This window comes from Crinia signifera, chromosome 19 (assembly GCF_055691185.1).
Source record: "Crinia signifera chromosome 19, ASM5569118v1, whole genome shotgun sequence".
NCBI lineage: Eukaryota > Metazoa > Chordata > Amphibia > Anura > Myobatrachidae > Crinia > Crinia signifera.
The window spans coordinates 44,921,738-44,934,314 of record NC_139226.1 but is presented as its reverse complement, the minus strand read 5'-3'; the positions used below and the strand labels follow the sequence as shown (position 1 = coordinate 44,934,314).

Sequence of the window (12,577 nt, the reverse complement as noted above, 5' to 3'; positions counted from 1 at the left end):
GGACACGGAGACGCACGGTACTGTGTGTACATCGTGCGGCTCCGCCTCCCGAATGCCGCTATTGGCCGCCTTGCGGCCTAGCGGCTCCTGATTGGCTGCTAGGCCGCAAGGCGGCCAATAGCGGCATTCGGGAGGCGGAGCCGCACGATGTAAACAAACACCGTGCGTCTCCGTGTCCGCTTGGTTTCGGGCTGTCGGTTTGTTTTTTTGCCAAGACACTTACCTGGACTACGTCGCGCTGGGACAGGTGAGTATGGTTTCCTTCCACAGCTTCCCAAATGGATTTCGTCGGATCCGGACGGCGACAGCGACTGTCGACATGGAGGAAGAAGACGACACAGGACCAGAAGACGCCGACACAGGACATCAGGGCTACCTACGGAAAGAAGATAGGTAAGTATTAGTATGTGTGGGCTTTGTATGTAATAAAGTTTTATTTTAAAAGTGTATCAGTGTGTTTTGTGCACTATTTTTTTAACTGTAGAACTACAAGTGCCAGCGGGCCCTTTAATGCCCAGCAGGCTGGGACTTGTGGTTCTCCAAGTCCCAGCTTGCTGGGGAGGCTTGCTGGCACTTGTAGTGCCACAGTAAAAAACAATAGTTTAACCTTATTTTTACACCATTTATCAGCTCGATGCCCACCGCCCAGGGGCATCGAGGACAGTACCAGGCTTCAGCCTGGTCAGGTAAGTCCTGGAGGGGGGGGACCCCTTCATTGGGGGGGTCCCCACTCCCCCAGGGCCCCTGGCCAGGCTGACTGGTCGGTAGGGTTAATGCTTTGGCCGGGGGGGACTTGCATAAAAAGTCTCCCCCCGGCTGTGACATTACCCTGCCGGCTGGTTGTGCCTGGGACTGGTTCTTGAAATACGGGGGACCCCTAATCATTTTGTCCCCCGTATTTTGGGAACCAGCCCCGGACCTGGAGCCTGGGGCTGGTTGTTAAAAATCGGGGAGCCCCTATTTGTCGGGTTCCCTGATTTTTAATTACCGGCTCCAGGCTCTGTCAGCCTGGTGCTGGTTTCGGCTGTGGGGGGGACCCCACGCCGTTTTTTTATTTATTTATTTATTTTTCTATTTTTTTTTACACCTTGCAGCCTGCACGGATCTGACTGATCCGTGCAGACTGCTAGAAATAATTCGTATTAGCAGGCGTATATACGGCTGCTAATACGGATGGCTACACCATCGGAGGGTTACAAAGCAGTCGTATCTGACTGCTTTGTAAATCCCCCTCCGGAACACGAGTTTGCATACGACTTAAACAGTCGTATGCAACCGTAGGGAAAAAACCAATACGAAAAACTAGGTTTTTCATATTGGTAAATTTCCCCCTATCTTGTAGCTAATCAAATCTTCCTTGGAGTGGTCACAGCATAAACCTTTTTAGGATTGAAGCAATAGTGTATAGACAGCTGTTTATATGAGAGGGTTAGTAATTACATGTCATTCTTTCTCTGAAGACCATTATCTTCACTCGTTGAATGAGTTGTGACAGCGAGGACAGCTAGAAGCTATCATGATGACAAATAGACAATAATGGCTCTAGCCTGTCATTCTGCAATCTGGTTTGCATACAATACTCACTGCATGTTGTCCTACTTATTCCTTCCTGACTTGGGGTCTAATTCAGAATTAATCGCTGCAAACTTTTGGATTGCTGCAATCGGTATACGTGGCCCCACCGAGTGAAATTCCGCCCCGCACAAGCCTGCAAATTGCATAGCACGGCTGCAATTCGATGCAAATCCATTGGCAAGCTGTTTGCCATCAAATGACTTTCCCAGTGTCTGCAGTCTGTACGTAGAGAGATAACTGTGGGGCCCCTAACTGTCCTGTTTAAACACAGTCCACGTAATTTCAGTTAGGGGCTGATTGGTTGGTCCTTTATCACTCTTTATCACTCTCCGCTTTATCACTTAGTTAAGGCTTAATTGTTTATACTGTATTGGAGTGGTGACTTGTTTCCTTGACAAAGATCCATACTGAGAATGAAATGTTGAAAGAACGATGGCAGAACCATGAGGACTTGGTGTGTGTGTTTACATCTGGAAAATATTAACTTGCATTTTCAGCCTGTAGATTTCAACCCCACTAAATTTGATGGAGAAATTGCGTTGAGAGTTTCATCCTGTTGGATTGTTCCAGAAATGTTTTCGGCTATTCTCTGCTATTCCTGACACCCAGATTTGCTTTCTATTTTATTTATTATTTTTTACCAGATATTTTTATAGCACACACATATTTCGCAGCGCTTTACATTACTTTATATTCCCTACCACATGTACACGCACACACAGACATTCTAGGATTCATTTTGTTGGGAGCCAATTAACCTACCGGTATATTTTGGACTGTAGGAGGAAACCGGAGCACCCGGAGGAAACCCACGCAAGCATGGGGGAGAATATACAAACTCCGCACAGTTAGGGCCATGGTGGGAATTAAAACCATGACCTCAGTGATGTGAGGCAGTAATGATAAACAATACACCATCCGTGCTGCCCCATATGCATGTTTGGATGCATGAAATGCATGCCTGGGTATACACTAAGGAGGTCATTCTGGTTCTTATGCTCCCCTGCGCGTTCGATGTTTAGCTACTGCACATAAGCATTTATGCGCATGTGCAAGCTCCGTTTGCAAACAGACCCAGCAACTTGTATAGTCGCCGGCCCATTTGCACGGAGCAGTGTGGGAAGGGGGGCGATGGGTCACGCCCATTGGAAATCTCATTGTTTCATGGGCATCCCCATGGTAATTTGCCCTTGACCCCGGTGCAGGGGGTGGGCAGTTGACGTCACTGGATGTCAGCTGCCCACCCTGTTCATGCACAAGGTAGCCGCACCAAAGAGTGTCTTAAGGTGCCCATACACTAGTAAGATTTATCTTCAGACCTGGCTGGTTGGAACAAAAACATGGTTATGGATGAGTGACAGTTTGTCAGTTTTCCAGCATTTCCAAGCAAATGGTCAACTGTCATTTGCTCTCATCCATAACCATGTTTTTGTTCCAACCAGACAGATCTGCAGATAAATCTGCATGTGTATGGCCACCTTTAGATTTGTGAACGCCTTAGAAATCATTCAATGGTCGGCGGCCATCAAATGATTTTGTCCCTGCATGCAAGGCTGCGAATGGATGTTTATGCAAAACACCCATTCCCATGCGTGCAGGATATTTGACGAGCAAAGGGGGGGTTGACGTTTCTTGCAGGTGGCGTTTCGTTGGCTCGCGAAATTTGCAGCTTTGCGAGTCAACTAGAATGACCTCCTGAATACATTGGCGGTATTCAATTGTTTTTCCTAGCATTTCAGCTTGCTATCCCTGGGGGTGATGAACTGAAATGTGCAAATGCATTGCCAAATCTAAAATCAATGAGCGTGATATGCGCCCCCCAAAAAAGATCAATTTAATATCGCCCTCTTCATTTTTGACGGGAGATTGGGCGAGATATAACAATTGAATACCACCCACTGGGGCAGATGTATTAAACCTGGCAAAGAGATAAACTGGAGAAAAAGTGGAAGGAGTTAACGCACCAGCCAATCAACTTCCAACTGTCATATTTCAAACACTGCTGATTGGCTGGTGGGTTATCTCCTTCCACTTTTTCTCCACTTTATCTCCAGTTTATCTCTTCGCCAGGCTTAATACATCTGCCCCAATGTGTTTGAAATATCACCTAATTTGATGTTATTTTTTTTGCATTGCATACTGCCTTAGGGTATAGTTTCCAGAAACCTGGATCTGGAGATATAGATCTATATAATATCTATATAATATATAGATATATAGATATACACATATGATGTCATTAAATGATTGTTTGCATCTTCCTTACTGCAGTCACATTGCATTGAGGTTGACAGAGGGTCTGTCTCTGATGGACAATAGAGACCCGGAGATCTACTAGACAGGATCTTATCACGGCATGGATGTCAGATAACATTATTGCTGTGTCTGAGTTTGGAACGCTACTACATAAGAATTCTCACACACATTCCTTTAATATTTGGCCAGGAAATGTCACACCAAAATGTGAATATACACACTGTTTGTGCTCGTGGGTGATGTGTAGACAAACAAAATGGTGTGAAGAAACTGAGATAAACCAAGATAAAGCTTCCAATTAGTACTGAAGTGGAAAGGACAGGCACACAAAGATCTTGGCACACGTACAACCTTCTTTTGTAAATAATTAGCACGCAGTATACATGCTTATGCTAAGTAAGTCTATATATAGTAACATACAGTAGATATGTGTGCGGACTCCTGTGTTTTGGCTTTGATTATAATTTCATCCCCAAGTGTTTTGGTTTGGAATGGATACAGATTTGATTTTGGTTTAAAATCGATAAAAAATATCAATAATTATAAAAAAAAATTGCAATCCAAATCCTGAAATTCAGGTTTAAAATCAAAATTCCGAACAACAAGAAAATCTGAACAGAGATTCTGATTGGATGAGATCTCATTGGAACCAAGTTTTGGTTCAATTCAGATCTTCAAGACTTGGATGGATTTGGATTTCTGGAGAACTGAAGTGTACATAGACAATGAAAGTGTGCTACCTATGACCCCCCCTCCCTCCCTCACCACCCGGCTCTGCTGGACACTGGGAGAAGCAGAGCGAAGTGCAGGCCCCCCTTTTGCTGCACTGCCCCGCTGAATCCCAATGCTTACGAAGTGCTTGTATAGCAGTGCAGTCTCCGGAGGCTGGCGACCATTCAAAATATGGCACCAACTTGTGAGCTAATTGGAGCTCACAGCCCGGCAGCCAATGAGAGCTGCTGCTGCTGGTACACAAGCTCAGATTGGCTCACCAGACAGTGCCACATTTTAAATAGCCGCAGGCGTCTGGAGGAAGCCTGCGCTCTAGAAGCACTCTGGGAGCAGGGGGCTTCAGTGGGGGCAACTCAGTGGAGGTAGTTGGGCAATGGGTGAACTGAGTGGCCCGAGCCCTACCCTCTCTGTCAGAGTGGACAGCTGTGCCCACAGAACCCCCTTGATGGTGGATCTGCTCCTAGCCATTCAGTCTGCAAACATTTGTGGTCCAAAATCGGTATTTCTGAAGAGCTCAGTGGCTGCAAGCGGGGTACTGTGATAAAATGCCACCTTTGCAATAAGACGGTTCATGAAATGTTAAGTGGGCAGTACAAATCCATAACATAAGATATGTCTGACTCAGAATCACAGCATCTAAGTACAAATGTATCCTAACAAACTTTTTTTTCTTCTTTAAAGGTAATGTTTCCAACATCCTGAATGTTCTGTCATGCCTCGAATTTTGTGGGCTTTTATTCCTTTTTATATCATCTCCTTGCTGTGCCCAGTGCCCAAGGGTCAAGAGAACAATTCCAATAAAGCTTCAACCCACACTGGGTCTCCAGATGGCCCCTGCTATGACGCCAAACAGAGGCCAAAGTACTGCATCCCAGATTTTATCAATGTGGCTCTTGGACAAGAGGTAATTACACCCAGTACTTGTGGACGTACACCACAAAAACTTTGTTATTTCCTAGACTCCACAAATGCAACATTGAGAAGATGTCAGCTGTGTGATCAGAAAAAAGTCGAAACATCCTTTCCTCCTTCTTACATGACTGACACAGATGCCCAAACATGTTGGCGGTCAGAAAGTGGTTTAACATTTCCACAAAATGTTACACTGACTTTACCACTGGGTCGTAGGTTTGAGTTAGTTTACGTCAGCTTACGATTCTGTTCTCCACGCCCTGATTCTATGGCAATCTATAAATCTATGGATCATGGAAAGACATGGATTCCCTTTCAGTTCTACTCAACTCATTGTCGTCGAGTTTACAACCAAGCAACCACCAGTGCCATTACTAAACCCATGCAGCATGAAGCCACTTGTACTGATTTTCAAACCGGAGTGAAACCCCTCACTAAAGGACTAGTAGCTTTTATGCCATTAGCTGGCCGCCCGTCAGCCCGTAGATTTGAATATAGTCCAGTTCTTCAAGACTGGGTGACTGCTACAGATGTCCGTGTGGTCTTCAACCGTCTACACCACGGTAAAAAGATTGGAATCCGAAGGAAAACTGCTTTCTATGGTGTTTCTGAACTTCAGGTTGGAGGAAGGTGTAAGTGCAATGGTCATGCATCTCGTTGCACAACTAGTAAGGAGGGTCTAATGTGCGATTGTCAACACAATACCATCGGTCCAGAGTGTGATGCTTGCAAGCCATTTTATTATGACAGGCCCTGGCAAAGAGCAACGCCAAGCAATGCACATGAGTGTGTGGGTAAGTGTCCAAATTCACTTTGATATTACATACTGACCTATTGTATCATCAGAATGAATAGTTGTTTAGTTACGTAAGATCTTGTAGAACATTTTGTTATGTGTACAGTGTATCACCCTATTGATAACATAATATTTTGGAAGTATAATAATTTATTAAGTTCCGATGGTGGGGCGATCTGCACATTTGCAGACCCCAGCAATGAATGGCTTTGGTTAGTTACACACTTGCGAGCCATTCGTTGCGGGGAGGGAGGTCCGGGAACGGAAACTGGACTCTTCCATGGGAACGCAGGTGGGCTTGATGGATGCCGGGTGCGGGTGGCTAACGTCAAAGCTCCCACCCCCTCTTCTGCGGACACCAAAGTAAATAAAAGACTGACTTTTGTTTCCGTAGGCAGGAGAAATCATTTGATGGTTGGCGACCATCGAAAGATTTCTTCTGCTAGCATATGAATGCGAGGGAATGTGTTAGCGAACAAATTTCCTCGAATGGTGCCAAGAGGATTCGGCGGGGCAGCGGGGCAGTGTTTCAGTACTCCACTTTATCTCTCTCCAAAGTTTCATACATCTCCCCAGGTCTGTACAGTTTACCTGTCCTCTCTTTTGCCATGGAAGACATGCTTTCTGTATATTGATTTATGTTATCGATTTCCTTTAAAAAAAAAAAAATTGCACACAATTGTTTTCTAAAGACATTAATTTTTTATTGGTTAAATAAGCCGGACAAGTCCGCTTATTTAAAATGTAGTTGGTGACTGTGTCCCTCAGCATTCCCTGAAACTGATAGGTAGACATGAACATCTAATTTATATTAAAGGAGATACAGGGTCAGATCAAGGACTTAATTAATTTGCAAATACTAAATCACATAGCAAATGACCAAGCGGACAATTAACAGATAATAATCCTACAGAAGAACATTATTTCTTTATGTAAGTCGTGTAATGTATAAACAACATCTTTCACCTCTTTTGTTGTCATTGTCCTAAAGGAATAAAGCTATACCTTTAATTTAGGTCTGTTAATGTAATACAATAGCTGGAGGTCAAAGAAAGAGACATTCCAGGACAAGCTATTGATTTTACTTTGTAATGAAGCATGTCGCTGTTCCACCTATAGTACAATAAACATTTCTTACAGCAGGGGAGCTTCAGTGAGACCACGACGAATAATTAATTTAGTTGACATGTCTTTAATTGTTTACTGTTCCTGTAAAAGCAGATGACATAACTCCTGCAGTATAGGGGATTTTCATGGTTCATTTTGTAATGAATCTTAGCAATGCATAATTCATTTCACAAATGCATTGAATGCATAGCTGCCTACCCTCCTGCATTCTGTAGGAGACTCCCTGAAATAGTAGCAATCTCCCCGTCTCCCTGCAGAGTTTAGAAATCTCCCTGATTTCACCTAACCCATATTATGCGGCTGTTAAATGTTTTTGGGAAAAATAAAGAAATCTGAGATATATACATTCAAATACTGTAGGGTCATCAGTTCCATTTCGCTGCATTGGTTAACTCTAGGGTAGCCAACCCTAGTCCTCGAGAGCTACCAACAGTGCATGTTTTGCAGGTCTCCTCACAGAATCACAAGTGAGCTAATTAGCTCCATCTGTCTATCTTTTAACCCCTTCATGACAGAGCCAGTTTTTGCCTTCCTGACAGAGCCCTTTTTTTCAAATCTGGCATGTATCACTTAAGTGGGGATAACTTTTTTTTGCTTTTACTTATCCCAGTGATTTTGAGATTGTTTTCTCGTGACACATTGTACTTCAAGTTAGTGGTAAATTTTCGTCGATACAGTCTGTGTTTTTTTGTGAAAAATACCAAAATGTCGTAAAAAAATGGAAAATTTAGCGATTTGCAAAATGTTAAATTTTCTGCTTGTGAGACAAATAATCTTACCACTCAAAATAGTGAATAACTAACATAGACCATATGTCTACTTTATGTTGCCATCATTATTTCAACCTCATTTTCATTTTTTTGGACACTAGGAGGCTTCAAATATGAATAGCAAATTCTCAAATTTTCAAGAAAATTTCAAACTCTGATTTTTTTAGGGACCAGGTCAGTTATGATGTGACTTTGAGTGACTTGTATGTGAGACACCCCCATAAATGATGCCATTTCAAAAACTGCACCCCTCACAGTATTCAAAACAGCATTTTGGAAGTTTGTTAACCCTTTAGGTGTTTCACAGGAATTAAAAGAAAGTGTAGGTGAAATTTCCAAATTTCATTTTTTTTGCAGATTTGCAATTTTAATACATTTTTCTAAGGAACACAGTAGATTTTACTAGAGAAATGTGACTAAAAATTGATTCCCCCAATTCTTTGGTTTTCATAAATATCCTATATGTGGCCCTAGTGTGCACGGTGACCAAACCACAGGCTTCATAATAGAAGGAGCACCTACTTGATTTTGGAGCCTCCTTTTTATGAGATTATTTTTTAGGCACCATGTAGGTTTCTAGGCACCATAAGATGCTAAAAGTTAGGTACCCCCCCCACAAGTGACCCCATTTTGCAAACTACACCCTTCAGGGAATTCATCTAGGGGTATAGTGTACATTTCAAACCCCCAGGGGTTTCACTAATTGTGGTACAACTGGGCAGTGAAAATGAAAAAAATTAATTTTTCATTTTCACAGCTCAGTTGTATCAAAATTGGTGAAACCCCGGGGGGTTTGAAATGTACACTATACCCCTTGATGAATTCCCTGAAGGGTGTAGTTTGCAAAATGGGGTCACTTGTGGGGTGGTTCCACTGTATGGGTGTTTCGGGGGTCATTCAACCAGAATCTGTGCTGCAAAATCCAAAAATCACTCCTTCCCTTCTGAGTCCTGCCATGCACCCAACTGGTATTTTTTGGTCACACGTGAGGCATTGCCGTACTCGGGAGAAATTGGGGCACAGATTTTGGGGTGCTTTGTCTCCTTCATTCCTTGTGAAAATGAAAAATTTTGAGCCAGATCTACATTTTTGTGTAAAAAAATATTTTTTACAGAAAAATGCAGTTCTGGCTCAAAATTTTTCATTTTCACAAGGAATGAAGGAGACAAAGCACCCCAAAATCTGTGCCCCAATTTCTCCCGAGTACGGCAATGCCTCACGTGTGACCAAAAAATACCAGTTGGGTGCATGGCAGGACTCAGAAGGGAAGGAGTGATTTTTGGTGGTGGAATGAATGGTGGGTGCTATGTCGCATTAGCAAGACCCCCGAAGCACCAATACAGTGGAACCCCCCCACAAGTGACCCCATTTTAGTCACCAGCTTTGGGAGGGGGGCTGGCGCTGCGGCTGGCGGGGGGGTGGGAGGGGAGCTGGCGCTGCGGCAGCCGGGTGGGTGGGAGGGAGGGGGGCTGCCGGGTGGGAGGGGGGGGGGGGCTGGCTGGCGATCGGTGGTAATCGGTGCGGTATACACACACACACACACACACACACACACACACATATATATATATATGTGTATATATATATATATATACATATATATATACACACACATATATATATATATATATATATATATATATATATATATATATATGTGTGTGTATATATATATATATATATATATATATATATATATATATAGTTTTCAGTGCATATGTTTTTTTTTTTACTTTTTCTGCAGCTTGATGCTGCTGCTGCGGGGGGGAGGGGGGAGGAGGGCAGCGCTGCGTGCCCGGCGGGTTCGAGGGGGGGCTGCACATCGGTGGTGATCGGTGCTGTACTTGACAGCACCGATCACCAGTGAATCCCTGTGTTACCGAGCGGCTTAGCCGCCGGTAACACAGGAAACGCTGTGAATGGCTGTTCAGATTTGAACAGCCAATCACAGCGATCGCCGACCGGGGGGGGCACCCCTGCCCCCCCTGGGCGGCGAGGGGGGATGTCTGCTGTCAGGGACAGCAGACATCACCTAACTGTCACTGCGTCTCTAGACGCAGTGACAGTTAGAAGTCATGACGTACATGTACGTCAAATGTCGGGAAGTACTTCCCGACCATGACGTACATGTACGTCAAATGTCGGGAAGGGGTTAAAATGTGTCAGTGATTAATGAGTGCAGCTGTGCAGCAGCTAGGTTGTCTGGAAAATGTGAACTGTTGGTAGCTCTCGAGGGCTAGGGTTGGCTACCACTGGGTTAACTTATAAGGCACAATGATCTCTATGGCTTTATGCATTTTAATAAGGTTTTTTTGTGGCCACTTATATAGAACTACTTGTAAGATACTATACAGGAACAAACCCTGGCAAGTATCAGTGTCTTTTCATCAGTAACTAAAGCAGATCTTACTGACTGCCTTTTACATTTTGATATAAAGGCCCCAATACACTATATGATTTGGGCCTGATTTCACCTGATTCCGATGGATCGGGTCATCAAATCAGTCAAAAGTGCATGTGTATGACATCCGATCATCGGATAGGAGTCAGAGGTCGGACAGGCTGTGCAGGCCACCGGCAATTTAACACATGCCAAACTTGGCACATCAAGTGCCTAATCGTGTGTGACCCCTCCCGGGGAGCTGTTGGGGATGAGTCGGCCTATTGTATTCCTCATACTGAAGACATTGTATGACATGCCTCTCAGATGTAGCAGTGCACATCCACACCTCTAGGTGTCACTGTCACAATCTAACTAACAACCCCGATAAGTGAGCTAACGTTTTGCAGCTTTTGCATATTGCAAAGTTGGGTTGGGGTGGAGGTGGGGGGCCCAAATGGTATTTTTGCACTTAGGCTCACCACCCACAAGTTCCGACACTGACTATATGGTCTGTTTGTCTAATACTGTTGCTAATTATAAGTAAAACACAGAATATAGGAAATATTGGGCTATTATAGAATCATGAGACTTTGACAGTATAGTACATAGGCAGCAAAGGACTAACAATACCCTCATACATTGGTAGTAGGGATGGCCATCGTTGCCATTGCCATTGATGGTTGCCATTGATGTCAATTCTGCAACTGGCCATCGATAGTTCTAAACTATGCATATCGATGTCATCCATTGTGTTTGATTGATTGGCCTGTGGGCCAATCAAAACATGGTCGGCGGGGCTTCGCGGGTGTCGGGGGGCGGAGCTATGCTCCGTGTCCCGGCACTTTGAAAAAAAAAAAAGCAAAACATCGTTTTGCTGTTCCATCGATGGAGGAAAACCATCTGGTTCTCCCCCATCGATGGCAAAAGTATTCAACATCATCGATGGTCGATGGCCATCCCTAATTGGGAGCCAGACCTGGGTAGCACTTCTGCTATTCAACCACTGAAAAATGTGACAGTTGCTCTTCTTCCTGTTTGGAACATACACTTTTGAATACATATTCTAACAAAACAAAGCGTAATATTATTTTGCATGCTGTAGCTTCAAAAAGTTTTTGATTCTCCTTCCACGCCCTACGGACGGTAGGGTATGAAATACCACCTGTTTTGTAAAAAAAAAAGTAGTAGTAACGGGTGTTGTGTATATTGCCGATTATCTGAACTCATCCCAAGTTTCTCGTTTCAGCTTGTGAGTGTAATGAGCATTCTCATCGCTGTCGGTTTAACATGGAGCTGTACAAGCTGTCGGGCAGGAAGAGCGGCGGCATATGTTTAAACTGTCGCCATAACACCGCCGGACGTCACTGTCATTACTGCAAACAAGGATACAAACGCGACTTGGGTAAAGCTATAGCAAGTCGGAAGGCCTGTAAGCGTAAGTATATAGAGACCTCACTTCTTACTAAATTGATGTGCACATAATGCTACTGACTGACGCACAAGTGCAGCAAAGTGAATTAATCTTCGCTTATGAAATAGGCCATTTTGGCTGTAAAGTCACATGGTTCATGAGAAGGAAAGACTGAGCCGCAATTTCTCTTTAATGATGTCAGTTTGGCATTGGTTGTATTCTGTATGACCAGGGCCGGGGGGAGGGGGGGCGCCCCGGCACTCAATCGCTCACCCGCTCCACAGGGGGGTTGCCCCGGCACTCACCTGTGTTTCTCCACTTGGGGGGTGGGCTTGCCGGGTGAAGTGATGCTGCACGCGGCGCCGTGACGCTCCAGGCGGGGGGGGGGGGGGGTGTTTGCTTGCCGGGTGATGCGGCACGGGTCGCTGCGACGCTCCCTAGGTGGGGGGGTGTGATGCAGCGGCCCGAGTCGCTCCAGGGGGTGGGGGTTGTGGCCGCAACCAGCGCCGCTCACCTCCATCCAGGGGGGGCAGCTCCAAACTGCCACCCTCCAGTGACCGGCGCCCTAGGCAAATGCCTATGGCTGCCTAGTGGTGGTGCCGGCCCTGTGTGCG

At 44.7% G+C, this 12,577-nt stretch overlaps 1 protein-coding gene across 1 annotated transcript in view; it reads left to right on the top strand.

Moving 5' to 3' along the window:
* LOC146042465 (netrin-1-like) overlaps window positions 1–12,577 on the top strand; it is a 109,429-nt gene that overhangs the window by 74,840 nt on the left and 22,012 nt on the right. The window contains exons 2-3 of the mRNA XM_083162457.1: window positions 5,245–6,269; window positions 11,799–11,987. Of these exons, the coding sequence (XP_083018583.1) occupies window positions 5,276–6,269; window positions 11,799–11,987 (1,183 nt within the window). The 5' untranslated portion in view covers window positions 5,245–5,275. The remainder of the gene's footprint in view (window positions 1–5,244; window positions 6,270–11,798; window positions 11,988–12,577) is intronic.